This window comes from Fukomys damarensis, unplaced genomic scaffold, assembly GCF_012274545.1.
Source record: "Fukomys damarensis isolate Sample0158 unplaced genomic scaffold, DMR_v1.0_HiC HiC_scaffold_14, whole genome shotgun sequence".
In the NCBI taxonomy this organism is placed as follows: domain Eukaryota; kingdom Metazoa; phylum Chordata; class Mammalia; order Rodentia; family Bathyergidae; genus Fukomys; species Fukomys damarensis.
In genome coordinates, this window is record NW_022900926.1 from 54,307,142 (window position 1) to 54,332,444 (window position 25,303).

General features: G+C 39.8%; 1 protein-coding gene across 1 annotated transcript in view; it reads right to left on the minus strand.

Moving 5' to 3' along the window:
• Positions 1-25,303, minus strand: part of Rragd (Ras related GTP binding D) — a 41,483-nt gene that overhangs the window by 6,577 nt on the left and 9,603 nt on the right. The window contains exons 2-6 of the mRNA XM_010633246.2: positions 15,181-15,476; positions 8,675-8,874; positions 7,680-7,794; positions 6,701-6,843; positions 3,852-4,000 (exon numbers count right to left, since the gene is read on the minus strand). Of these exons, the coding sequence (XP_010631548.1) occupies positions 3,852-4,000; positions 6,701-6,843; positions 7,680-7,794; positions 8,675-8,874; positions 15,181-15,476 (903 nt within the window). The remainder of the gene's footprint in view (positions 1-3,851; positions 4,001-6,700; positions 6,844-7,679; positions 7,795-8,674; positions 8,875-15,180; positions 15,477-25,303) is intronic.

Sequence of the window (25,303 nt, forward strand, 5' to 3'; positions counted from 1 at the left end):
AAAAAAAAAAAAAAAAAAAGACCCTGGCTATATTGACCCTTTTGTTAAAGGCAGTTGAAAATACAAGAACAGAAACATTAGCAGAGTAAATACTACCTTTGCCATCCTTTACAGTTAATAGAACCCATATCCTCGGATTCAGTGCACACTGAAAATGCTTGGGATTAAAAAAAGAAACTAATAAACTTAAGCCCCATTCCCATTAATTCTCTTCTAATTCTTTGGAAGAGGGCCCCTGTACCCATATATTTTAACTGCTCCCTTCCCTGTGGTGCCTATCACATACATCTGATCTGATCCTCTGCTTTCTGTAGTCATGGAAATCTGAGAAAATTCAGCAAACCAACATGAGGAAAACTAATCAAAAAGTGTCAGTTATCAACACCAACAGACTCAACACTTGAAATTAAAGGAACAATAAATTCAAATATTCTATTCATCTACAAGTATTCAGTTCTCTTTCAAGACACTATATGATAGCTAGGTGATCAACTCATCAGATTTACATGGGACTTTCTCCAGACCCAGACAGACATCTAGAGATGGCTGACCTCACTAAAAAGTACACAAGTTCAACATGATAAGATTAAACAGTAACTTTGCCCTTTTTCTTACATGGTGATCAACTCATCAGATTTACATGGGACTTTCTCCAGACCCAGACAGACATCTAGAGATGGCTGGCCTCACTAAAAAGTACACAAGTTCAACATGATAAGATTAAACAGTAGCTTTGCCCTTTTTCTTAGTAATAGCATCAAAACTAACACCTAGGTTTTAATAGTCAAAAAATCTGCCTATTAGAGATGATCTAACCTTAGGTGGTTTAGCAATAATTTACCACAGACCCATATTATAGATTCCTGCTTTCATTTAGTTCCCCAACCATACATATGGATGTTAAAATCAGTGGGCAAAAACTTCAAGGAGAAATGGGATTTATATAGTTTAAAAATACAGTGGTACCTTGGTTCACAAGCTTAATTCATTCCACGATTCTGGAAAAGATGGCCACGTTTGTGTTCACATAGGAAAGATGACCGCAGTCATGTTTGTCACTCAGTGCAGAGTTTGAAAACAAAAACAAACTTCTGCCAAATGCTCCGTTTATAAACCAAACTGTTCACAAACAAAAGCACTCATGAACCGAGGTACCACTGTATTCATTAACTCTGGGAAGTTTACAGTGGAAAATCACCTATCTGGGTGGTACTCTTGCCAAAGTGCATAATCTCATCTCAACTGTGTGAAGTCACCAGACATTCTACAAAATGACTGAACTTTACAAGCATCAAAGACACAAGGTAAATTTTCCATGACCGGAAAAGATTAGGAGCGATAACTAAACTAAGTTGGGGATTCTAGGACAGAAAAAGAATGTTTGTAAAATCTGGTGACATTTGAACAAGGCCTATGGTTTCATTAATAGTTTTATACCACTGTTAATTCACTGGTTTAGGTAACTATAGTATATAAGATGTTAATGTTAGGAGAAGCTGGATGAGAAGTATATGAAAATTATGTACTATTTTTGCAACTTTTGTTAAGTCTAAAATCAATTCAAAATAAGGTCTCCAGGTTGACTCTAATGTTTCCTAAATTTTAGAACCTGTCAGCCTGCATGCTTTTGGAACTAAAGTTGCATTGCTTTTAGTTCCCTTAGCTTCCAAAATCAATATGAAATGTCAACCACAATAAATTTGGAAAATATCTTTAACCAAGCAAATAGGTGTATAATGATTAAACACATACACGCACACATGCACGCATGCACACAACTAGCTGTCTACAAAGAGAAATCCAGCTTTATTTAGCCCTGACTGCCATAAACTGGTGGTGTGAGCTTAGGAGAAAGTCACATATTTTCTAGGCATGAAAATATCATCCATAAAACAAGTTATAATCCTGTTTATCTTCAAAATTCCATGAGTCTAACATATAATCTATTCTCACTTTCAGGAAGATGAAAATAATGAGTAAGATATAAACAACACCTAATTAAAAGTTTTGAGGATAAAAGGCAACGTGGTCAGTAATCAGCATGGGACAAATATATATTTTCCTGAAGCAAGGAAATACAAATTTAAATGATGTCAGCTTTAAATTATCAACTTTTTAAAATACTAAAATCCAATACTGATAATGCACCAAACTGGACACACTCATATTCTCCATAAAATCTTTCTAAAAGACATTTTGGTAACATGCCCACCATTTTTGGTCCAAATAATTCCCTTGAAATTTTTCCTGAGGAAACAACCAGGGATGCATATAAATATTTAGTGTAAAGAATATCATCACAACATTATTAGTAACATTAAAATCTAGAAAAAATAAAAAATATCTAAAAATAGAAAACTCCAAAACCATTAAAATGTGGTTAAAAAAAAAAGACAGTGAACTAGAAAGATGTCCATAATAAACTAAGTGAAAGTAAAAAGTAGTATCTATCATACTATCTCATAGTTTGTTTGTTTTTTTTTAATGCGTACACACATAAGAAAAAGGCTTAGAAATATAGTAAATAGGCTGGGGATTTAGCTCAGTGGTTTCACAGCCTGCCTTGCAAGCACAAGGCTCCAAGTTCAATCCCCGGTACCAAAAAAAAAAGAAAGAAATGTAGTAAATGTTAAAAGTGGTTACTAAAAGCCGGACATGGTACATGCCTACAATCCCAACACTCAGGGAGGCTAAGGCAGAAGGATTTCAAGTGTGATCCCAGTCTAGAAAACTTAGCAGTTTGCTGAGGTCCTATCTCAAAAAGGAGGTGGGGAGTCTGGAGATGTAGTTCAGTATAGATGCCCTGGGTTCAATCCCCAGTACCACTTAAAAAAAAAAGAAGTTTTCTGATGAGAAATGTATTTGCTACTTCTAAATTTTCTAAGTGAATCTATTACTTCTGTGATGAAAAAAAAAACATTCTAAATTTTTTTTTTCATGGCCTATGAATTATGAAAACATAATAAAAGTAAGTGAAAAAAACAGGATATAAAACTACCTAAATAATATGGCTCCAGTTTTGTTGGAAGGAAGGGAAAAGGGAGGAGAGGAAAAAGGAGGTTGTAGAAAATCTCAGAAATGTAACATAAAGTTTAGCTCTAATGTGAAATAAGCGGTTTTATTTTGTTGTTTACTTTCCTGAATTTTCGAAACATTTTATAATTAACATGCATTGCTTATAAGGAGGGGCTATTTCAGTAAATGTTAGTCTTGTCACTTTGTTGGAAATTTTTTTACTCAACAAATTGTTAAAACATACAATATTTACTAACAAAACTCCTTCTGCATATCAGTAAGCTGGTATTTTTCAGTTTAGATAGTAAGGAGAAAGATTGGTGGTGTTTTATAATAAAATTGAATTTGGTCCTGAAAAGATATTTAGTATATTCACACCTTCTCTTTTCAGATCCTTGTGTTTTGAAGTTAAGAGTGCGTGAAAACTAAATAGAAAACACTGCCTAACCTCAATGTCATATGAGTTCCATCCCCTTCTTTACTTGGGGAGAACAAACAGTCACTCAGTCACCTAAAGCCTTCTAGCAAGGTGGACCAAGAAGGAGGTCATCACCTTCAATGCAGGCTATGGAGTCCTTTTCCTGGTCAGAGATATCCTGGCAAGGATGCCCCCACATGCATAAGCAAAGGTCCAGGGAGGGATGTCTGGTTCTATTTCCACCTCTTGCAATACTAGCTGTACCACTAGGGGGCAAGAGGTTTGCTGGCCCACCTGACATATGCCAGCCTAGGGGATCTGGGACTAATGCTCACTTCCAGGGTGGGCAGCGCTGTCCAACAGCAACAAAGGCTGTATAAATTAAAAAGCTTCTTTTAAACCACAACAAAAATATTACCTTTTCTTTCAAAGCTTTCCTCTCTGACAAAGCAAACAAGAGCCAGGAACTTTGTCACCTCTTTTAAGTAAAGAACTGTTGTATTATTCAGCTTTATAATGGCTGTTGATTCCTTGTCATAGGGGGTTCCTGCACCATCGTCTTTGAGACTAAATGGGGACAGAAAACAAAATGTATTTACCAACTTTAATGCACAGAAAAACCACAACAAGTCAATAACATTTCCAGTGCTTTTCAACCAAAAAGCTCTGTTACAATATAGCCACCAACCAACAGTCTAGTCATGACAGTCATTGTCCTACTGACACAATGAATGGCAGCTAGGTGCCTGAGGAACACAGGTGACAGGTGGAGTTGAACTCTTCTTCCCTCCACAGCCAAGGGCTTTTTATTTTCTCATGGTAAAACAATCAAGCTGTCAAAAGTAAAATATATAAAATGTAAACAGTGGGGCCGGAGATTTAGCTCAGTGGTTCCAGCATGTGCCTCACAAGCACAAAGACCGGAGTTCGGTCCCTTGGAAAAAAAAAAAAAAAAAAAAAAAAAGTAAACCGATTGACTTAGAGGTGAAATTATACGCTATTTTAATTTTATTCTTCATACTTTTATGTGTTCTCTACATAACATATGCATCACTTTACCTACCAAAAGAAAATATCAAACCAATTAGAGAAAACAAAACAAAAAAAACCCATAAAAAAATTACAAGTATAAATTGGTGAGATTTTGCAATTACAATTACGTTTTATTTAATTTTTCATCTAGGAACAATGAAAACATACAAAGGGGGAACATAGTATAAGAGTGTGTGTGTGTGTGTGTGTGTGTGTGTGTGTGTGTGTGTGTGTGTAGAGCTGTCAGCTATGGCAAGAGCTCAGCTGAGAGATTCCTGTGGCGCCAGGTCACCTGCTTCTCAGGCTGTGGTCTGTGGTCTCCACCAGCATACGCATCAGAGAAAGGGCAGCAAAACCTCCATCACAGGGCCCAGGGCTCGCAGGCAGCCCCCTGCTGGTTCATTGGGCTGGCTCCTTTCAGCTCTAGCAAACAATCTGAAGACACCCCACTGCCCACAAAGGTGGATCACAGAGGTGTGATCCAGGCTGGTTCTTACTGAACCCTGTGGGTTTTCAGGAACACTGCACTTCACCACAGAAAAACAATCTGATGGCACAGCCTAGTTTCTTCCTGCCAGCCTCCTCCCTCCTCATGTTTGTTTTAGCTGGGTAAAAGTAACTCTGATTAACATCATTTACATGAACAACTTACCACTTATGTCTAATTACCATATAGCACAATAATGATCGTGCATATCATTAAATATGTGCCAGATTAATTGTGTTGTTCGTTGTACTTGATTACCACAGTAATCCAGACTGTAATCAGGGTTCATTCAGCTTCTGTGACTATTTCAAGGTCATCTACTTAATGGCTTAACAATAAAAGAATTCTGCAGGGTGGTAATCTTGGGAAGTAAGGTCTGTTTTGAAAGCCAGATGGCAATGTCTAATAATAATAACAACACCAACAGTAATAAATTATGGCAGCTACATTTATCTGCGGTCTACCAAGTCAAGGCACATTATAAGTCTAAGGGTGTTTCATCCTCACCACAATCCTGACAGCTAGGTATTGCTATCCCCATTTCATAACAAAAGGGACTGACTGTGCTGCAGGGCAGGGTAACAGAGTTTGGGCAAAGGATTTTCAGACAGTAGAAGAGAGAAGTGGTGAGACTGATGAAGGCAGAGTCAGGAAGTGAGTAAAAATGGGAGATGACCAGGGCTTCCACCTCACCACGACTGGATGAAAATGCAAGATCCGATACAAACAGACAGCAACACCTTGTTGTCATGAGATAAACACCTAGTTTACATTCCCGTGCTCTGCAGAATACTTTCAGCAAATTCATGAATACATAGGATTATCTCTACAATAATCAATTTTCTCCTTTTCATTTATTTGATACTATTTTTAGTGTGTCGGAGTGTGTTTTCTAAGAATGTGAGATCATAATAATAGGAAGCAGGTAATGTTCGTTTAGTTTTATAATTCTCTGCTGCTTGTAGACAAAAGCATGTTTTTAAAGAAACAAGTTATTTTTTGTAACGTGATAAGAGAAATATTAATTTGAGCTGTGTAGAGTTTTAGTCTCCTAGAAGAGTATATGCCATCATAATATGCTGACAGATTTTTTTCAGCAGAGGATTGGGAATCATTTAGACCTGAGTTCAAATTCTAGTTCTGTTTCTTATTGACACTCAGCAGTGGTTAGAGATTTAACCACTCTGAATGTTAGTATCTTTATCTATAAAATAAGTATAGCAATCCATGCCTCATGGAACAGTTGAAAATTAAACTATAAGATGCATGCAATAAGATTATTAACATAGCCAGTAATTTGCTCATTGTTTCTTATCATTATTATAAAGACTAAATGGTATATTTATAGGTTTACGTCATTTAAAACAGAAGTACTCAGGCCAGGGATTTAGCTCAGTGGTTCTACCACCTGCCTTACAAGTGTAAGGACCAGAGTTCGATCTCTGGTACCCTAAATAAATAAATAAAACAGAAGTACTGAGCTGGGAATATGGCTCAATGATACAGCGTTTGCCTAGTATGCATGAAGCCTTCGGTTTGGTACCAGTACCACAAGAAAACAAAAAGTATTAAAATTATAAATGCACAATACCTTGAAGGTTATGAAAGAGAATGACAGTTTGATGTGGCCTTTAAGAATGCTTTACTAGGGCCGGGGATTTAGCTCAGTGGTTCTGCTACCTGCCTCGCAAGCACAAGGACCAGAGTTCAATCCCTGGTACCAAACAAAAAAAGAATGCTTCACTTACCCGTAAATACAAGAGATGTCAATAACCACATCTATCATATCACAGCAGAGTTCATAGGTTTGCATATCCACTGGAGTGCTGTCAGTTGCAATATAAATTTTACTGACCACATCAAATAGAAATGCCTTTTCAATTCCAGAATTCTGAAGAAAAAAAAAGATGTTACCTTAAAGCAATAGCCAGTTTCAGACCATGTTGTGTTTATGTAAAATTATATACTAGAGTATTCTCAATGTAATATACGAATGAGCAAAATTAAGTTATTACAAACTCCAGTTATACCACTTTTGTTACAATTACAACTTCATTCTCATAAACATCTTGGGTTTTTTTGGTTTTTTTTTTTGGTACCTGGAATCGAACTCGGGCCCTTGTGCTTGTGAGACAGGTGGCGGAACCACTGAGTCAAATCCCTGGCCCTTCATAAACTTTATAATGGACTCGTAGAAGAAATGAAAACTAGAATTATCACAAATTATTTATTTTGGACAATGTTTCCTAACTCAAGCTCGTGGTTTGTAGAGTTCACTCAGTGCATCATTCTATACAGTGTTAAACATAAAAAATTATTCAAGTATATGCTTCATCACCAAAACTAAATTGTATGCTCTTTACTCTGGTAGAGTTCTACTAATAATGATGATTGCTGGGCCAGAGATTTTAGCTCAGTGTTTCTGGAGCCTGCCTCACAAGGCCAAGGACCCGAGTTCGATCCCCATTACCAAAAAATAAAATAAAATAAAAAATAATGATGATTGCCTACAACTTAAATAAATACTTCAATTACACTAGTTAAGTACACATTTTGGGAGTTGAATTTTAAAGGCTCTAAAACAATATGTAGGAGTAGTCATCAAAAGTAATCCTTATGTGACCTTGAAATGCTGTAAGACTAAGCAAAAATAAGATCTTTTTCACTTTTACAATGTTATTGTCAAATCCTGCAAATTATTCTAACAGGAGCAAATTATTTACTTACTGAGATAAAGATGTTTAGCAAATTCTCTAGAGTTGGGAGTTGTGGAATCAGTTTCTGAACCACCTTGCTAAAAGCTTCAAATATTGAATGATCATATATGCTTGTCAGATAAAAGCTAAAAGAGAAAACAATATTTCATTATGTTTTCCCTTTGACTGAGAAATAGTTTGCTTAAGCTATGTGATAATACCACGAATCTCCCTTCTGTAGCTAGTGCTAACACACATACTAACCTGCTGCAGAATTCACAACATGCTTGGTAAAAAAATGATAGATTTTAAGTCATCTTGCCTCATCCCCTAAGATGCCAGAACTGTTCCTGTTCATGTCTGCTGACTGGCATCCTTAAAAATATGGCCATATTTGCCCACACCATCTTTAGGTTCTTTCAGAGAATCCACACCTGACCATCTTCACATAAGCCATTAGCTATCTGATTAAATTATCAATATTGATGTGTCTAATTGTTTTCATTTACCATTTTGCAAAATGAATGATGCATACACTACCTCACAAAGAATGATGGAAAAAATTGTTTTCCTTTGTGTGTATCTCTAGCTGACCTAAATTTCAAACTAGGCTTGACTACAGCCCATCATATTTATCAAGAACTATAAAGTTTAGCATTAATTTCCCAGATTAGATGTTTTTGGTTTTATTATATTTTTCATATGAGGTAAGATCTTAGCTTTGACCACTTGTTAAAAACAATCTTTTGGGCTGGGGATTTAGTTCAGTGGCACCGCTCCTGCTTTGCAAGAGCAAGGTCCTGAATTTGATCCCCAGTACCAAAAGAAAAAAAAAATAACCTTTCACCAAAGGTTAGAATTAATGTGTTCAAAACTCTTTTTTTCCTAAATCCTATCCTATTGCCACAGCACAAGCACATAAACAAAGTAAATTAGTACCCAGGCCAAGCCTACCAAAGCAACTCTCAGGCCCAAGATGCTTTTTTCTATCCTTTACTAGGATCTCTAAGTGACTTCTGTTCTTACCTGAGGTGAATTTTTTCTAATCCAGCATCTGCAAGATCATCATTTGCCCTCTGGTGAATGTCTCTTTGGGTTTCAATTTTGTGGTCATCTGACAAACCATCCACTTTATGAATAAACACTTCAAAATTGATGTCTGTGTTCACCTTGTAGGCCCTGGTCACTGTGAGATGGAGCCTGGCCAGGGCTTCCATATAGTCATCCTGGGAACAAAGGCAACACCTGTGAGGTGAGAGGAGACAGCTCTGCTTCTAGAGCCTTCCATACACTCTGCCGGGATCATATCACCACCAAGTACAGTATTTTGCAAAGGATCCCCCCAAAACTTGGCTTTATAGAAGTCAAGTTTGAAAACCTGTTTTTTTGACACACAGAAAGAAAAGCTAACAAAATGCAGGCATAACTTAGGCTGATGACAGCCATTAAGAGCAGAGCTGCAGTTTCAGGAAGAGAAACTGACCTCATACCACCTAGGATAGTTCCTCCGAGCTTTCTGAGTCTCTTGGTGAACTGTGTGACTGATTAGAGATGGTGATATGAGAGAGGTCACTAGGAAGGGGAAGCTGCTATGGGAATAACTTTAAGAACACCAGTTCAGAGGAGAAGTCAGCAAGCCATGCTCCCCAGGGCCCGTGCATGGTTTCTGTAAGGAAGCTTTATTGGAACTCAGCCATGCTCATTTGTTTGCACACTGTCTAAGGCTACTTTCATGCCATGATGTCACCAATGAGCAGTTTTCCTTTGTGGCAGCTCCTTACAGACAGCACAGCCTCAGATATTTCACCATCTAACCCATTACAGAAAATCTGCTGACCCAGAGGGTAGGAGAGTAATTACCTGAAACAATACAAGGGGAGACCTTCCTACACCTATGCAATACTATAAACATCTGTGTATCCATCAACCCAAAGTTAAGAGAATTTCTCCCAACCCAGCCTGTTCCATTACTGTCATCCTCCAGAGGCAACCTCTGCCCATGCTTATTGGCCCTCATCTTTCTGCACCACACATATACATCCCCAAACAACAGTATTCTTTTACATTGTTTAAATTTTCACATAAATATCAAGTTTGCTCAACATTATGTCAGGGAAATTTGCCTATGTTGAAGTACGTAACTCTAATAATTCCTTTTAATTACTGAAATTTCATTCTATGGATGATCTATCACATATTTGCTTGTTAAGAGACATTCCAAATGTTTCCAAGCATGTATGATAAAGTGGTAATGTGTATCTCAGGTGCATACAATCTACCCCAAGGGCTTTACTTGTCCATCCTAGGTATGAGCACCTCAAACGTGACTGGATGGCTTTATATAGTGTCTAATGCTCCAGACCCTCACCAACACCTGTGTTGCCGGATCTTTGAGTTATTGCTAGTTTAAAAAGTGTGGCTAGATCTTGTTTTTATAGCAAAAATAGGAAAAATGTCTTTCATAAGAAATTTAAAGGACTTAACTACCACCACCCTTGGCCCACCCCACAGCTGATTATGACTCCAACTCTGGAAAATAAAGGAAATTGATATAACAGGGTATATTTTTTGGCTTTCTGTTCTCCAAACTTAATCAAATCAATAGCCAGGCATAGTAGCACATGTCTGTATGCAAGTGTTCTAGGAGACTGAGGCAGGAGGATTGCAAATTTGCGTCCAGCCTAGCCAACCGAGCAAGACCTTGTCTCAAAATGCTTATATGTAGCTTAGTGTGAAGGCTCTGGGTTTAATCCCCAGGGCAGGCACATGCATTCATGCACACACAGCACCTAAAATGACATTAGGAGGAAGAAACAGCACAGTGGGAATGTAGCTCACTGGGAGAGCACTTGTCTAGCATGCATGAAGCCCTGGTTTGCTCTCCAGCACTACAAAAAGAAGAAAATGTTTGGTTCATTAGAACAGAGGGGTTGCAGATGATTCCACTGTGATCATTATTTCCTTCAATGACAAAGAGAAATAAAAGAAAAATATACTGCCTAGTTTCTACTCTGAAATTAGATCTAGGAATCAGAAGCAGGTCAGCCACCATGAACACAGGTCAAGTGGAGACTCTCTGGGGTCCAAAGGCACATATGCAATCATTTCAGGAAACATGGTAGGTTCTGTGGTCTCCACAGAGCAGCAGGGGTATCACACATTCAGTTCCCAGGAAATCACTCTTGTTTTCATTCCTCATTCTCTCTCAATGTTCTGTGAGGACATATTTTCTCCTTGGAGACATATTTATCTAGCAGTCCGGTGACTATGAAGAATTCATAGGCAAAATATAAAAACAGGAGGTGTCAGAGCAAAAAACACCACTTAGAAATAAAGGAAAGGACACTCATGTGCTGCTGAGGCGCTTTCTTGAAGCCTCGTTTTCCTTTTAGTGCTTGTAATACTGTGAGAGAGGAGGATTGCAAATTTGCGTCCAGCCTAGCCAACCGAGCAAGACCTTGTCTCAAAATGCTTATATGTAGCTTAGTGTGAAGGCTCTGGGTTTAATCCCCAGGGCAGGCACATGCGTTCATGCACACACAACCTAAAATGTAAATCAATAGCCAGGCATAGTAGCACATGTCTGTATGCAAGTGTTCTAGGAGACTGAGGCAGGAGGATTGCAAATTTGCGTCCAGCCTAGCCAACCGAGCAAGACCTTGTCTCAAAATGCTTATATGTAGCTTAGTGTGAAGGCTCTGGGTTTAATCCCCAGGGCAGGCACATGCGTTCATGCACACACAGCACCTAAAATGACATTAGGAGGAAGAAACAGCACAGTGGGAATGTAGCTCACTGGGAGAGCACTTGTCTAGCATGCATGAAGCCCTGGTTTGCTCTCCAGCACTACAAAAAGAAGAAAATGTTTGGTTCATTAGAACAGAGGGGTTGCAGATGATTCCACTGTGATCATTATTTCCTTCAATGACAAAGAGAAATAAAAGAAAAATATACTGCCTAGTTTCTACTCTGAAATTAGATCTAGGAATCAGAAGCAGGTCAGCCACCATGAACACAGGTCAAGTGGAGACTCTCTGGGGTCCAAAGGCACATATGCAATCATTTCAGGAAACATGGTAGGTTCTGTGGTCTCCACAGAGCAGCAGGGGTATCACACATTCAGTTCCCAGGAAATCACTCTTGTTTTCATTCCTCATTCTCTCTCAATGTTCTGTGAGGACATATTTTCTCCTTGGAGACATATTTATCTAGCAGTCCGGTGACTATGAAGAATTCATAGGCAAAATATAAAAACAGGAGGTGTCAGAGCAAAAAACACCGCTTAGAAATAAAGGAAAGGACACTCATGTGCTGCTGAGGCGCTTTCTTGAAGCCTCGTTTTCCTTTTAGTGCTTGTAATCACATCATGTAAATCTTTTTTTTTTTTCTTTTTTTTTGATTATTTGAGACAGGGTCTCACTGTATAGTTGAGACTGACCTGGAACTCACTGTGTAGCCCAGGCTGGTCTCAAACTCACAGCGATCCTCCTGCCTCAGCCTCCCGAGTGCTGGGATTACAGGCATGCACCACCACGCCCGGCCCACATGTAAATCTTGCAAACATGACTTTTACAGTCTGCTTCCAACATAAAAGTATTAGTATCTCTGAAACTGCTTTTTTGGTTTTTTTTGGTACCAGGGATCGAACTCGGGACCTTGTGCTTGCAAGGCAGCTGGCGGAACCACTGAGCTAAATCCCTGGCCCTCTGAAACTGCTTTTTACATTTTTCATTGATTTTTGGTAAATGACAATGCTCCATATTTTTCCTACTATTTTTTTGCAGTGTTAGGGATTGAACCCAGGGCCTCTGCCTTTTAGGCAAGTGTTCGGTACTGCTGAGCCACGTTCCCAGACCTCCTAGTCATTTTTTTTCTTATACTGGGGTTCTAACTCAGAACCTTGCGCTCTCCTTGCAAAGGAGACACAGTGCCACTGATCTAAATCCCAGGCCCCCCAGTCATTTGTAACAAAAAGACAAATCTCTCAATTCTCTTCCTCTCTCTTACAGCTTAAAAAAAAAAGGAACAAAACTAAAACAGGAAACACATTTATCAACCCATATGGAAGGTCTCCTTTTTCATGTGCAGTCAAAATCAAAACCAAATTACAGATGCAATCTACAAATAGGCAAATGTACCTATTTTAGCCAAATTACAGCCATGTTGTAAACACCTAAAATAGATATGCAGTAGAAATTTGAATTTCATAACTAAATTGTTAGGCAGGCACAACAGTAGTTTAGCATTATCTTGAAATGGTGAGTTGTCTGGTTAGAATCTACTTACAGGCAGGACTACTATACTGCTACCTAAATAACTACAGAAACAGGGCTAAGTGACTCAGGGAGAAAATGCAGCTTAGAAGAGATGACATCTGCAGAGCATTCACTCCCTGGAGTTTGAGCACCCCCTTTCCACTCCCTGCAGGCTCCAAGCTTCCCAGTTTTATGGTGCTGGAATACAGAGACGGGAAGGCAGGGATACTGCCAAGGCCACAGATGGGCCAGAAACAGGTCAGTACAAGTAGGACATCCAGGAAAGCATCTGCTGACGGCAGGCCCTGGAAAGATGCAGGTGTCTGCAGCATGCCCAACACATGCACTGCTGGGTGGGCCCAGGGAAGAGAAAAATGCTGTTCATGGATCAGGCACTAGATTTAATGTGCCCTCCCTCTACACTCTCACCACAGAGGCAAGACAGAACCCCTTCTAACTAACCTACAGCCATGCTTCACAGCTACACAGTGCAGCCTCTTGAAACTAAAATGGTTCATTGAAAATTTCATTAGTATGTTATATAAACAGGCGCCCACTTCCCAGTCTTCTGAGGCATAAGCAAGCAGTCCTCTCAGAGAGTGGCTGTCCAAGTAGGGGCTCAAGACCACGCTTACTAAGTCTCCATGACATCCCTGGAGGGGACTGCTGTTCAGACAGTGGTTATGCACACCAGCAGCGGGCTGACCCATTTACTTGTAGGTTCAGTTTCAAGGAACTATCCAGATTTGAACTTCAGAGCCTGGAGGACTTGTTGCCTTTTACTGCCCCACAGCTACAAAGGAGACCTTAGAGAAGTCTACAGTCTAGGATGAGTCACAGTCACATTTTAAGAGTGTTTGCAGAGCATCAGTGCCCCAATCCTGCTACAGGTATCCTCCCTGAAACTAATCTGCCTGAGATGCACCTGTGATCCTGCTGCCCCCATTTCCCTCCTCCCCAGCTACTGGAGAAAGGCCCCAGGTGTAAAAGACCCAGGTGTCAAAGAGCCAGTGCAAAGCTAATGTGAATCTGATAAAGAGAATGACTAATGGCTTCACTAGCCAAGGGATTCCTATTTCTTTGTTTCCAACAAAGCTGAACCTAAACAGGACATCTATAGATAAGCTACTAAAATAATTCTTCATGATAGAAATCTGGGTAATGTAGGGGATATAACATGGAAGGAGTTTAAATAATTGGACAAATGCTGTAGCAAATGTTACTTATTTATGTGAACACAGCTTCTCAATGCTTACATTTACACAAGCAGAATACAAAAAGAACTGCTCCAAATCCTGTCTTATTCCAGCACAGATATGTAATCTAAACAGAAAAATATCAACTATTCATCTTATCCTTTTTAGTATTGAAGATTAAACCCAGGGCTTTGATATACAAGTGCTCTACCACTAGAAGCTACATCCTTCATGCTTGTATTTAACACAAAATCTTGCTAAATTGCCCAAGTTGGCCTTGAGCTCACAATCCTCCCTACTCAGCCTCTTGAGTAGCTGGAACAGGTGTGTGCCACCACACCCTGCTATACATCTTTTTAAGAGATATTTATCTCCAATTTTATTTTTTAATACTTACTTATAAAATATATAATTATATTATCTTAGTTGTACATTAGTTACAATTATTATTTGATACAAAGGAAAATTTTTGTCCTTTATCATCATAAGAAATAGTAAACATTTTAAAATGTAAACTTATGTACACGCCTTTTGCAGGGAACCTGTGTAAAAGTGTTTTAAAAATTCATCTTTGTAAGTTACACGATTTTTTGAGACAGGCTTGCTAGGTAGTTCAGGCTGGTCTTGAACTCAATATGTAGACCAGGCCAGCCTCAAATTCAATGATCCTCCTGCCTCAGCCTCCCAAGTGCTCGGATTATAGGTGTGCACCACCATATCTATCCTGTTACAGTTTTAAACATGACTAGGAAAGACCTTTTGGAGATGTCTGTCAAGGGTACCACAGGGGGTGATACATATTTGTCCTTCTCCTGGACAGGCCCCACCATCTGTGAGGTTTCCCAGGTTTATGATCTGTGGAAGTGTATACAGCTCCATAATGGTCAGCTGCCTCTTGGTCAGGGAAGGATGAAGGAATCCTTTTCTCCTTGCAATGTCTGAGGACCCTAAGAAGCCCATTTGGTAAAAAGGCCTGTGCTAGATGTAAAAATCCAACAGAAACTGTTATAAACAAATAGGGAGAGGTTCTGCTTCTCCTGGGGCTACAGGGCCATCAAACCCTTGAGACTATGAGCTGTACCTGGGAGTCGATGACAAATATTAGTGCTCCTGTACCCCTGAAGATCATCTCATAGTCAAATGTAGGGTCGAAAAAGTCGATCTGTCCTGGGAAGTCCCAAATCTGAAAATTGACAAAGGAGCTGTTGGAAACGTCTTCCCGGCATATCTTGTTAGTACTCTCCAAGAACAGTGTTTCGTTGGGAGACATTTTGTGAAAGACAACTTTCTGAATAGATGACTTGCCACTTCTCCTCAGACCCATGAGCAGGATTCTCGGCTTCACCTCAGAGCTGAAAGGATCACTGAAGTCCAGAACTGGAGAAACCACAAAACAAGAATGAGGGTGAGTTGTTTTCACAGTGGTTAATTAGAGGAGTTTCACTTCCACCTCAAATATGACTTAGGACTCACAGATGATGCTCCTCTTCAAAATGCAAGAAATGACAACTCCACCAGCCTGTTCGTGGAGGGGACAGCTCTGGGAAGTACAAAACACTGAAAAATGCTGTTTCACTGCCTTATGGCACCTCACAGGGGCAGAGACATGTGAAAATGCACATCCCTGTAATATGAAGAGCAAAGACTTCCTGGAGTAGACTATCCTCAAAGAATGCAGATGAAGGATGCACAGTGCAGAATGTTTAGCATACTGGAGCAGTGTCTTTTTCTACATCATCATCAGAGAGTCTCTGTGTGCTACAAAGACACTTGTACTGAATTATACCTCTCTAGGTTCCCCTCTCCTGGCCAGTGCTCTCACAGGCCACAAAGGCCTACAAAGTGGGTCTGGACTAGAAGCCTCAGATTTAGATTACATCAGAAAGTAGGTGCACATTTTGTGCACCTTACAGGCCCACTCTGGCTTTTGGCCTACACCACCCGGAAAGCTAACTACTAATCATATACGCCTTTCTAAATTAAATTAAATGGGTTAAAATTAGATATTCAGAGGTATCTCAGCATCTCAGATGCTGAGACAGGAAGATCTCATATTCAGGACAAGCCTATGTAATTTAGAGACCCTGTCAAAATTTTTAAAAGGGCTGGGGAATTAGCTCAGTTGTAGAGCACGCTTGCCTAGCACGCAAAAGGCCCTGGGTTCAATCCTCAGTACAACAACAGCAAATTAGAGATTCAGATCCTTTTCATATGAAGTTCCTGGAGTAGTCAAATTCACAGACACAGAAAAGAGAGGGGCCAGGGATTTTATTCAGTGGTTCCACCACCTGCCTCTCAAGTGCAAGGAACTGAGTTGGATCCCTGATACAAAAAAAAGAAAGAAAATAGAACGGCAGTTTCCAGGGCCTGGAAAGAGAAAGGAATGAGGAGTTTAATGGATAAAGAGTTTCCATTTGGGAAAATAAAAAAGTTTCAGAGGTGGATGAAGGTGATAAATGTATATCATTGTGAATACACAGTACCACCAATGTGTGGAATCAAAAATGGTTAAAATAAAAGCTGGGTGTGGTGGTACACGCCTGTAAATCCAGCACTCAGGAGGCAAAGGCAGGAAGACTGTGGTGAGTTCAAGGTCAGCCTGGGCTACATAGCAAGACCTTGTCTCCAAAAGAAAAAAAAAAGTTAAAAATTAAGAAAATTTCTGCTGTATATATTTTACCACGATAAAAATGATTTTGTACCTTGGTTTTATAACTCCTGCCAGGGCTCAACAGCCACACTGGCAAGTGGCTAACATAAATGAACAACACTGATAACAGAACATTTTTATCATCACCAGAAGTCCAGGAGGTCAGCACCACTCTATTCCCTGGTAACAAAACCTTATCCCTAAAATCCTCTGCCAAGAGTGCTAGAGGGATGACTATTACTGGATTAGAGTAGAAATTGGTGCAGAACTTCAGAACACTGAAAGACTCACTCTTCTTTTGGAATACATAGCGTTAGTTCCACAAAGCCCGTTTAGTCCTAGACATCCACTTACTTTCTAAGCAGTCTTCCTGCTTGACAAAAAGCTTGTACATTTCATAGAAGCAAAGGGAGAGTAGCCTAGTGGGTAAGTGTTGGGGAGGTCCCTAAAGTTACTAAAATTTACGGCTTCAGCTATCCCACCTTGAAAAAGATACTTAGCTTTTGAGAATTAGTTTCAAAAGCCATAAAATGGAATTGATAATTACAATAAACATCCCATAGGACTGCTATGATAGTTAAATGAGATAAAGGACCTAAAATAATTTTTAAAATAGGACTTATTCAAAAAAGCGTGCTTGACCACCTAGTTATCCACATGCACAAGAATGAAGGTGACCCTTGCCTCACACCAAACATATAACATTAAGAGCTAAAACTATAAAACTTGTAAGAGAAAACATAAGTAGTAATCTTGGTGTCCTTGATCAGGCAGTAGTTTCTTAGCTTTATGACAATAAAAGCACAAGCACCCATAAAAGGAAAAAACAGATAAATTGGACTTCATCAAAATTTAAAAAGAAAATTTTAAATTCATCAAAATTTTAAAGAGCTAACAAAATGGAAGAAAATATTTGCAAATTATATATACAATAAGGTTCTAATAACCTGAATATATAAAGAACTCTTACAACTCAATAGTTTAAAAAAAAAGTCCAAGTAGACATCTCTCCCCAAGAAAACATAAATGGCCAAAGGCATATGAGAAAATGCTTCACATCAAAGCCACAATGAGACACCGCTTCACATCCACTAGAATGGCTATAATTCAGAAAAGACAGGTACTAACAAATGCTGGTAAGAATGTAGAGAAATTGTAACCCTCATGTCCTAGTGGAGGAAATGCAAAATGGTTTACTTTGAAAAATAGTTGGCAGTTCCTCAAAAGCTTAAATATAGAGCTACCATGTGACTCATCAGTTCCATTCCTGAGAAGAGTCCACGCAGAAGTTTGTACATCATATTTACTTATGATACCCAAAAATGTGGGAAAGAAACAAAACTCTATCAACTGATGAATGGATAAGCAGAACGTGGTCTAGCCACATGGAAATTATTCAGCCATAAAAAGGAATGAGGTGCTAATACATGTTATAACAGGGATGAATGCTGAAAGCATTACACTACATGAAAGAAGCCAGACACAAAACATTACATATTGTAGGATTCCATCTACATGAGCTATCCAGAAAGGACAAATCTATTTGGAAAAAGAGATAAGTGGTGGCCAGGAGCTGGAGAGAAGGGAAAATGGAAAGTGACTGTTAACTAGTATGTAGTATCTTTGGAGTGAAGAAAATGTTCTGGGCTCAAAGTGATAATGATTGCATGCATTTGTGAATATCCTAAAAAATCCAATGAATTGTACATTGGGGGGGATTGTATTGTTTTTATTTGTTATTGTTATTTGTTTTGTTATTGTTTCATTAGACAGGGTCTTGCCATGTAGTCCAAGCTGGTGTAGAACTCAGGCTGGCTTCAAATTCACAATCCTCCTGCCTCAGACTCCCAAGTGCTGCAATTACACATGAATGTCGCCATGCACCCACCTTGAACTACACTATACATTAAAGTGGCAAATATTAAGTATGTTATTTGAAGTATGTTCAATTTTTTTTAAATACTGAGGATTGAACTCGGAGCCTTATGCATGCTGGGGCAAACACTCTACCAGTGAACGACACGCCCAGTCTTTTGTTTTTTTAGACAGGCCTCACTAAATTGCCCAGGCTGACCTTGAACTTGCAGTACTGCCTCAGCCTCTTGAATAGCTGAGATTACAGATATGCATCACCATGCTCAGTTTATATCTCAATTTTTTAAAAGAGGCTTCATGATGACCCAAAACACATACACAAAAACAAAAGTCCCATTATTAAAGTTTCAGAAAGATCAAGAAACAAATATCTTTCTTTAGTAAAGGAAAACGCCAGACATAGTAGCACATGCCTATGATCCCAGCTGCTCAGGAAGATGAGGCAGGAATTGCAAGTTTGAGGCTAGGGAAGATAATTTAGGAAGACCCTATTTTAAAAAAAAATTCAGAAGAGCTAAGGATGTAGCTCATTGTAACCTGGGTTCAATCTCTAGTGAAGAAGGAAGAGGAGGAGGAGGAGAAAAAGGAGGAACAGGATGAAGTAAAGGAGAAGAGATGAGAAAGAGGCAGAAGAATATGAGCAAATATAGTTATGCATATATTAAATTATTTTTCTAAACTTATTTTTGTTACTACATTATGTGTTTCTCTATCCCTAGTCGTAGTCTCACCATAATCATATAAAGACTGGAAAAATAATGTTTTCCTAATGTAATTAACCATTTTCCCCTAAAATCCTAGTTTTCTAAAACATGTTAATATTTGATACCTTAGTAAATTTAATTTACTGTTTGCAATAATATAGGTAAACACATAAATTTCAGAAAAAACAATAAAGAAAGAAAAAGTAGGCAGGTACAAATGTGCACATTCCTGACAACATGTACTGTTTTCCAGTTCAACTTAATAAAGTTCAACAGATTGCTGATGATATATGATAAAGGCTGTAACATGAACGAAAGCTACCTTAAAAGTCACCAGCTTTCTCCTTCCCTAGTGCTTATATGCTGCTTACCCACAGTACTGCCATTACAAGTTTACCTTAGCAAAAGCAAGTCATGAATTGAAAAAGACAACAAAACTTGAAGTTTAAAAATATCAGACTGCTAACATGTTACAGTCTTCCCTCTCAAACTAAATCCCTAAGAACAATGGAAAATGTATGCATAATAAATAGATAAATTAAAAAAACATGGATAGCTTAGCTTAAAACAAAAAGAACTGAGAGTTGATAATTAAGAAAACCCCTAAGGAACACAAAGATCAGACTGAAGACAGAACATGCAGTCCTTGGCTCCCAGTGGTAGGGTTCTGCTGCAGAAGGTAGGACCCACAGCGGAAAGGGAACTAAGGCAATCTACAAGGTCATTATTAGAAGAATCAGGGCCAGGGATTTAGCTCAGTGGCACCAAGCCTGCCTTGCAAGCACAAGGTCCTGAGTTTGATCCCTAGTACCAAAAGAAAAAAATTCTAGATGAATCACAATGAGAAAAGCCAAGGAGATAAACTCTGTGCCACTTGTCCAACCCTCCCCCACCAACATATACACACACAAGTAGGTACTAGGTTATCTTCCAGGTGGGGGCAGTGAATTCAGGAGCTTTGGTATGAGAAGGGAGGAAATGTCTCAGGGGTTAGTGATGCCAAAAAGGAACAGGGGACACCCACACTACTTCCCTCACTCTCGCTACAAACCTGGAATACAGCACCACCAAAGAGGGAACCATACCATCTTCCCTTCAGACACTTCCTCAAACACCTAACACTTGGGGAATACCACCATTATAAAGGAAAATAAATGTACTCTCAAGTGGAAGAATGTACAGCTGTGTAAAGTTCATAATGGAATCAGAGCAATCTCTCAAGTATAGTTACAATACTCAGCGATATGACGAAATGTGACATTTATGAAACAAGAACAGGCACTTCCAGAGCAAGAGCAGATATGAGAAAGGTCCACAGAGATTTTGGAAATAAAAATAAAACTGGAAGCTGTGCATAGCGGCACACACCTGTAACCCCAGCACTGTGGGAGGCTGAAGCAGAAGAATCATAAGTTCAAACACAGCCTAGGCAACTTAGAGAGACATCTCAAAATAAAAAGTTCAAGAGGGTGTGTTTAATCTCCAGTACCACAAAAAATTTTTTTAAAAGTTTTCCTTAAATTGTGATGTCATCTCTACATTTTTTTCCCTCTAAACGACTGTCTTAAATTTGTGTTTTAGGGACACAATAAATATGTTAGATTAACATACCCCAAATATTCACCTGGTAAATCTTGGCTGGACAAAAAATTATGTATAACATAGTTCCCATCTTGGAGAAACTTAGTCTATTCTAAACAATTACAATGTTGACAGAAAGACAGACAAATAAACAGATCACTGGAACAGATAGGGAGTTCAGAAATAAACCGATGCATACATGGACAACTGAGTTTTAACAAGGATGGAAAGCTAATGCGAAGGAAAAAGAATAATTATTTTCACCAAATGGTGCTGGCATAGTAGATCATCCATCCATATGCAAAAGAAAAAAAGAATTTCAAGCCACATCTTAAGCCAAATAAAAAATTAACTAAAAATAGATCATAAGCACTGGGTGTCTCATACCTATAATCCCAGCTACTCAAGAGACTGAGATAGGAAGATCAGAAGTTCAAGACCAATCTGGGCATCTTTAAGTAATCAATCAATCAATAATAAACAAACCTGGGCTCAAGCCACAGTCCTACAAAAAAGAAAGAAAACAAAGGGAGACAGAGACAGAGGAAGGAAAAAAAAAGAGAAAGAAGGCAAGAAAAAGAATAAAATGCACACGCTGATGAATGTCTTTCTTCCTAATTATCTTCAGCAGGGTCTCCAAGTCTCTGCACAGTCCAATCATCCAAGGCGGTGCACTGGAGGAGTTGGATCTCCTCCTCTGGGAGAATGGGGTAGTGAAGGAGACCACTGTGAAAGTGGGTGGGTGTGTGCAGGTTTACACACAAAGAGCAGTTGAGAAATGAAATACACACAGCTGTAACAACACAGACACTCTGCAATGGGAGTGGCAGAGGAAAGGAGCTCTCCCCTGGAAGGGAAACACCTCAGCCTCTTGGCCTCCTGGAGCAGGCTGGAATTATTTTCTTTTCCCTGCCTGCCAAATTCAAGACCAGACCACCAACTGTTTAGCTGGGAAATGGTGGTCCAGATCAGCAGGGTACCATCAGCTCTGCAGAGACCTTTTAGACCTCTGCAGATGCATTTTATCACATGTGGCTGGGTATATGGAAATACACTGGGTACCCGGGACTGCGCTGGACACTTCTACAAACTACCTAGCTGGTGAGGCGGTACAGGTCTGTTTTACTACTGAGGATTCTGAGGGGAAGAAATTGTCAAGGTCACACAGCTGGTATGTGGCAGTGCGCTCACCAAGAGTCTAAGCCACCAATCAGCTCCCTTTGTCACATTAAATACTACCCTCTTGTTTGATTTGCATATGTCATAAATCAGAACTTTCCCTGGAGGCATTCTTACAAAATGGCTTCATGCTAGCTGTAGAATCTTCTAACCAAATATTCTATACCATTATTTTCATCATATTCGTGATTCCCAAACCTTAAGTCAGAACACATTTGTCATCACAAAATCAGTTAATGAGTATTAAACAGTGACAGTGCTAAACAACAAAGAAATTTTTAAAAAGCTAGGAAATACTATAGTATATCATGCATAGTAATACTGTACTGTTTAGTTAAACTCTTAGGTCTTTTCACGCATATGTGGACACTGGTTTATAACCTAAATGTTTTTGATTGTGGGCTATAGTTAAAAAAAAAAAAAAAAAAAAAAAGTAGGGCCGGGAATTTAGCTCAGTGGTTCCGCCGCCTGCCTTGAAATACCAAGTTCAATCCCCCATACCCCACCAAAAAAAAGTAGAGAGGAACTGCTGGCAAAGATTGACCCTCTAATCCTCTCCATCCTTCCCCTTAAGTATCTCTGTTTAATAAACCCCAGAAAGCCTGAGTAGGTGGGTCTACAGAACAGCCAGGTAGCTAACTTGAGGGTCTAAGGTTCAAGTTCCTGTCCAGGCACCTAGAGAATGCAGCTCAGAGTTCCCCAAAGGTTCCCACTCTGCAGTGGGAGTGGTAGGGGCAGTGAGCTCTCACCAGGAAGGGAAGCCCTCAACCTCTTGGCCTCCTGCAGCAGGTTAAGCTTTTCACTAACACCTCCCCGCGGTCACCCACTGGGTCAAACTGAGAAAGGAGAAAATATGAAAGAGAATAAAGGATGGCTGCTGCTCTGGAAGGGAAAATCACAGAGGAAAAATGAAACGTGAAATCAGAAACCAGCTACAGGAGGTCTTGGGATGAGAAAAGCAGCCCCAGAGAAGGCTCTAAAAGTGTCAACAGAATTGGGGGCAATTGCCAAAGTGGGGTGAACTTTATAAGAAGATAATCTATTCTCATTTCATATAGGTTTCCCGATCACCTACCAAGCAGGGCTGTGCCAGGGCTACAGATACAGAGAAAAAAGGTCCATTCTTTAGCAATAGGAGAAGAGACAAGAGAAAGAGTATGATACTCAGCTAGCTAGGTGTACTAGGCACTGAGAATATCTGAATCTTAAAGAAGAACAGGCATGAAAGAAAAGACTGAAGGAAAAGTTGCTCCATGAAGAGGTTTTGGCAAGTTAAGGGAACTGGAGGGTAAGGAATGCAGTTTGAAGAAAGAGGAGGTGACCCAGTCCAGAGGGTCCCCAGAACATTTAGAGTAAAATCCAGATAATGCTTTCTCTCCCCCAAATGCTATTCTGGCTTCCCTCTTTCCCACACCTGGATCTTCTCCCCACTAATTCCCTGTTCTCCAGCCACTCAGGCCTTCCAGAAGGTTCCTTGTCAAGATCTTATAGCTTCTCCCTCTACCTAACAGGCTTCTCCCCTACTCCACCCAGCTACGGTGTTGCCTCTGATCTAGATTACGCCCTATCACTTCCCAGGCCAGAGCCCTATGTCTTCTTAATAACCCTTTTCACTATATAATCATCTTTATACTTTATATGTCTGTCCTCTTGTCTCTCAAACAAGCAGAATACCCTATACCATATGACATGAGTTCAATAAATACCTCTGAATTAATCAGTTGACAGAGTGGTAGCAGGTTTGCTCACCAGTGCAATACTGGGAAGCTTGGAGTTTAATTGTAAAGCCATGAGGAAATCACTAAGAATTTTAAGAAGAGACTAACATGGTCCAAGTTACCTTTCAGGAAGTCCCCTCCAGAAACAGACTCCCTAGGGGTGGTCAATGTGGAGAAGTTAGAAAGTTGTTCTAGAACATCACTGAGAATGATGGAAAGAAGGCTCAAGCTATTGAAATGGGCAAAAGGAATGGATCAAACTCATGCCCCACTGGACATGGGGAACGAGGGAGAAAGAAGCTCCAGAATCCTGACCTGACAGCCCATTCGCTAACACGGTCAAGGGAATGACCTGGACAGAGGTTTGCATTTGTTGAGGGTGAGGTGTGGGTGGGTCTGTGGTCTTGTGAAGACTGGATCAGAGCCTCAGAAGAAGACACAGAAGAATCTGAGGATGCACGCAGGCTGAAAGAGTGGAAGCTCGGCTCAGTGGGTGTCCTAGGAAGGTGTTGGTGGAGAGCTTAACCTGCTCTGGAAGGCCGAGAATGAAAGTAGGGGTGGAGGTGCTAGAGACTCTTCCCCCCAGTCTTGCTGGCTGAGGGTAAAGACATGTCGGAGAGGTTTTAGCCGTGGCCACAGCACAACAGTTGAAACTAACCCTCATCAACCTCTTACCAGCCAGCCGTTACCATGTAGCAGCCACCTCCGCAGCATGAAATGTTGTTTCTCATCTGCAAGCTGACTGCATTTATCTCACAGACATAAAACCCAAGGTCTCCATCAAAGTACGAGTTTGTTTGTTTGTTGGTACCTGGGATCGAACTCAGGACCTTGCACTTGCAAGGCAGGTGGCGGAACCAACGTACCAGCTGATGGACACAAAGTTTCAGTCACACAAGACCCTAGATATCTGCTGTAGATAAAACACTGTATCAGTGTTATAGTTAATTGTGGTGTCATCTCAAATAAGAAACACCTAGCAGGTTAGGTTAGCACAGTTCTAGGTGCATCTGGATGACTGGCTTGCTGCGGAGCAAAGGCCCACCCTGAATATGGGTGGCACTAGCCAACAGGGCTGTGGCCTGGATGGACTAAGAAGGGAAAGAAGGTAGTCTTGTTCTTGCTTCTTGGAGGAGCTCCAATCTTCACCATGGCCTCTGGACATCCTCCTTCAGGCCTCCAAGCAGACTCCAGCCTTCCAGTGCAAACCCTTCACTTTCCCACATGGCTCACTCTGCAGTGACTTCAACTTTTGACTGGGTCCTCTGGATCTGCAGTGCACAGACCTTGTGCATTCTTCCACCCTAACTCTGCAGGTTAGTCCATCTTGTAAATTCTTATATGTGATTTAAATATTTTATATTAAATCTGATCCTTTAATGAACCCTAACTCATACAGTCACCAATAATGCATTCTAATCATAAAAAGATTCAGAGGATAAGTCTCACAGAATGGTCCCATTACAATAAACTTTTTTTTTTTTTTTTTTTTTTTTT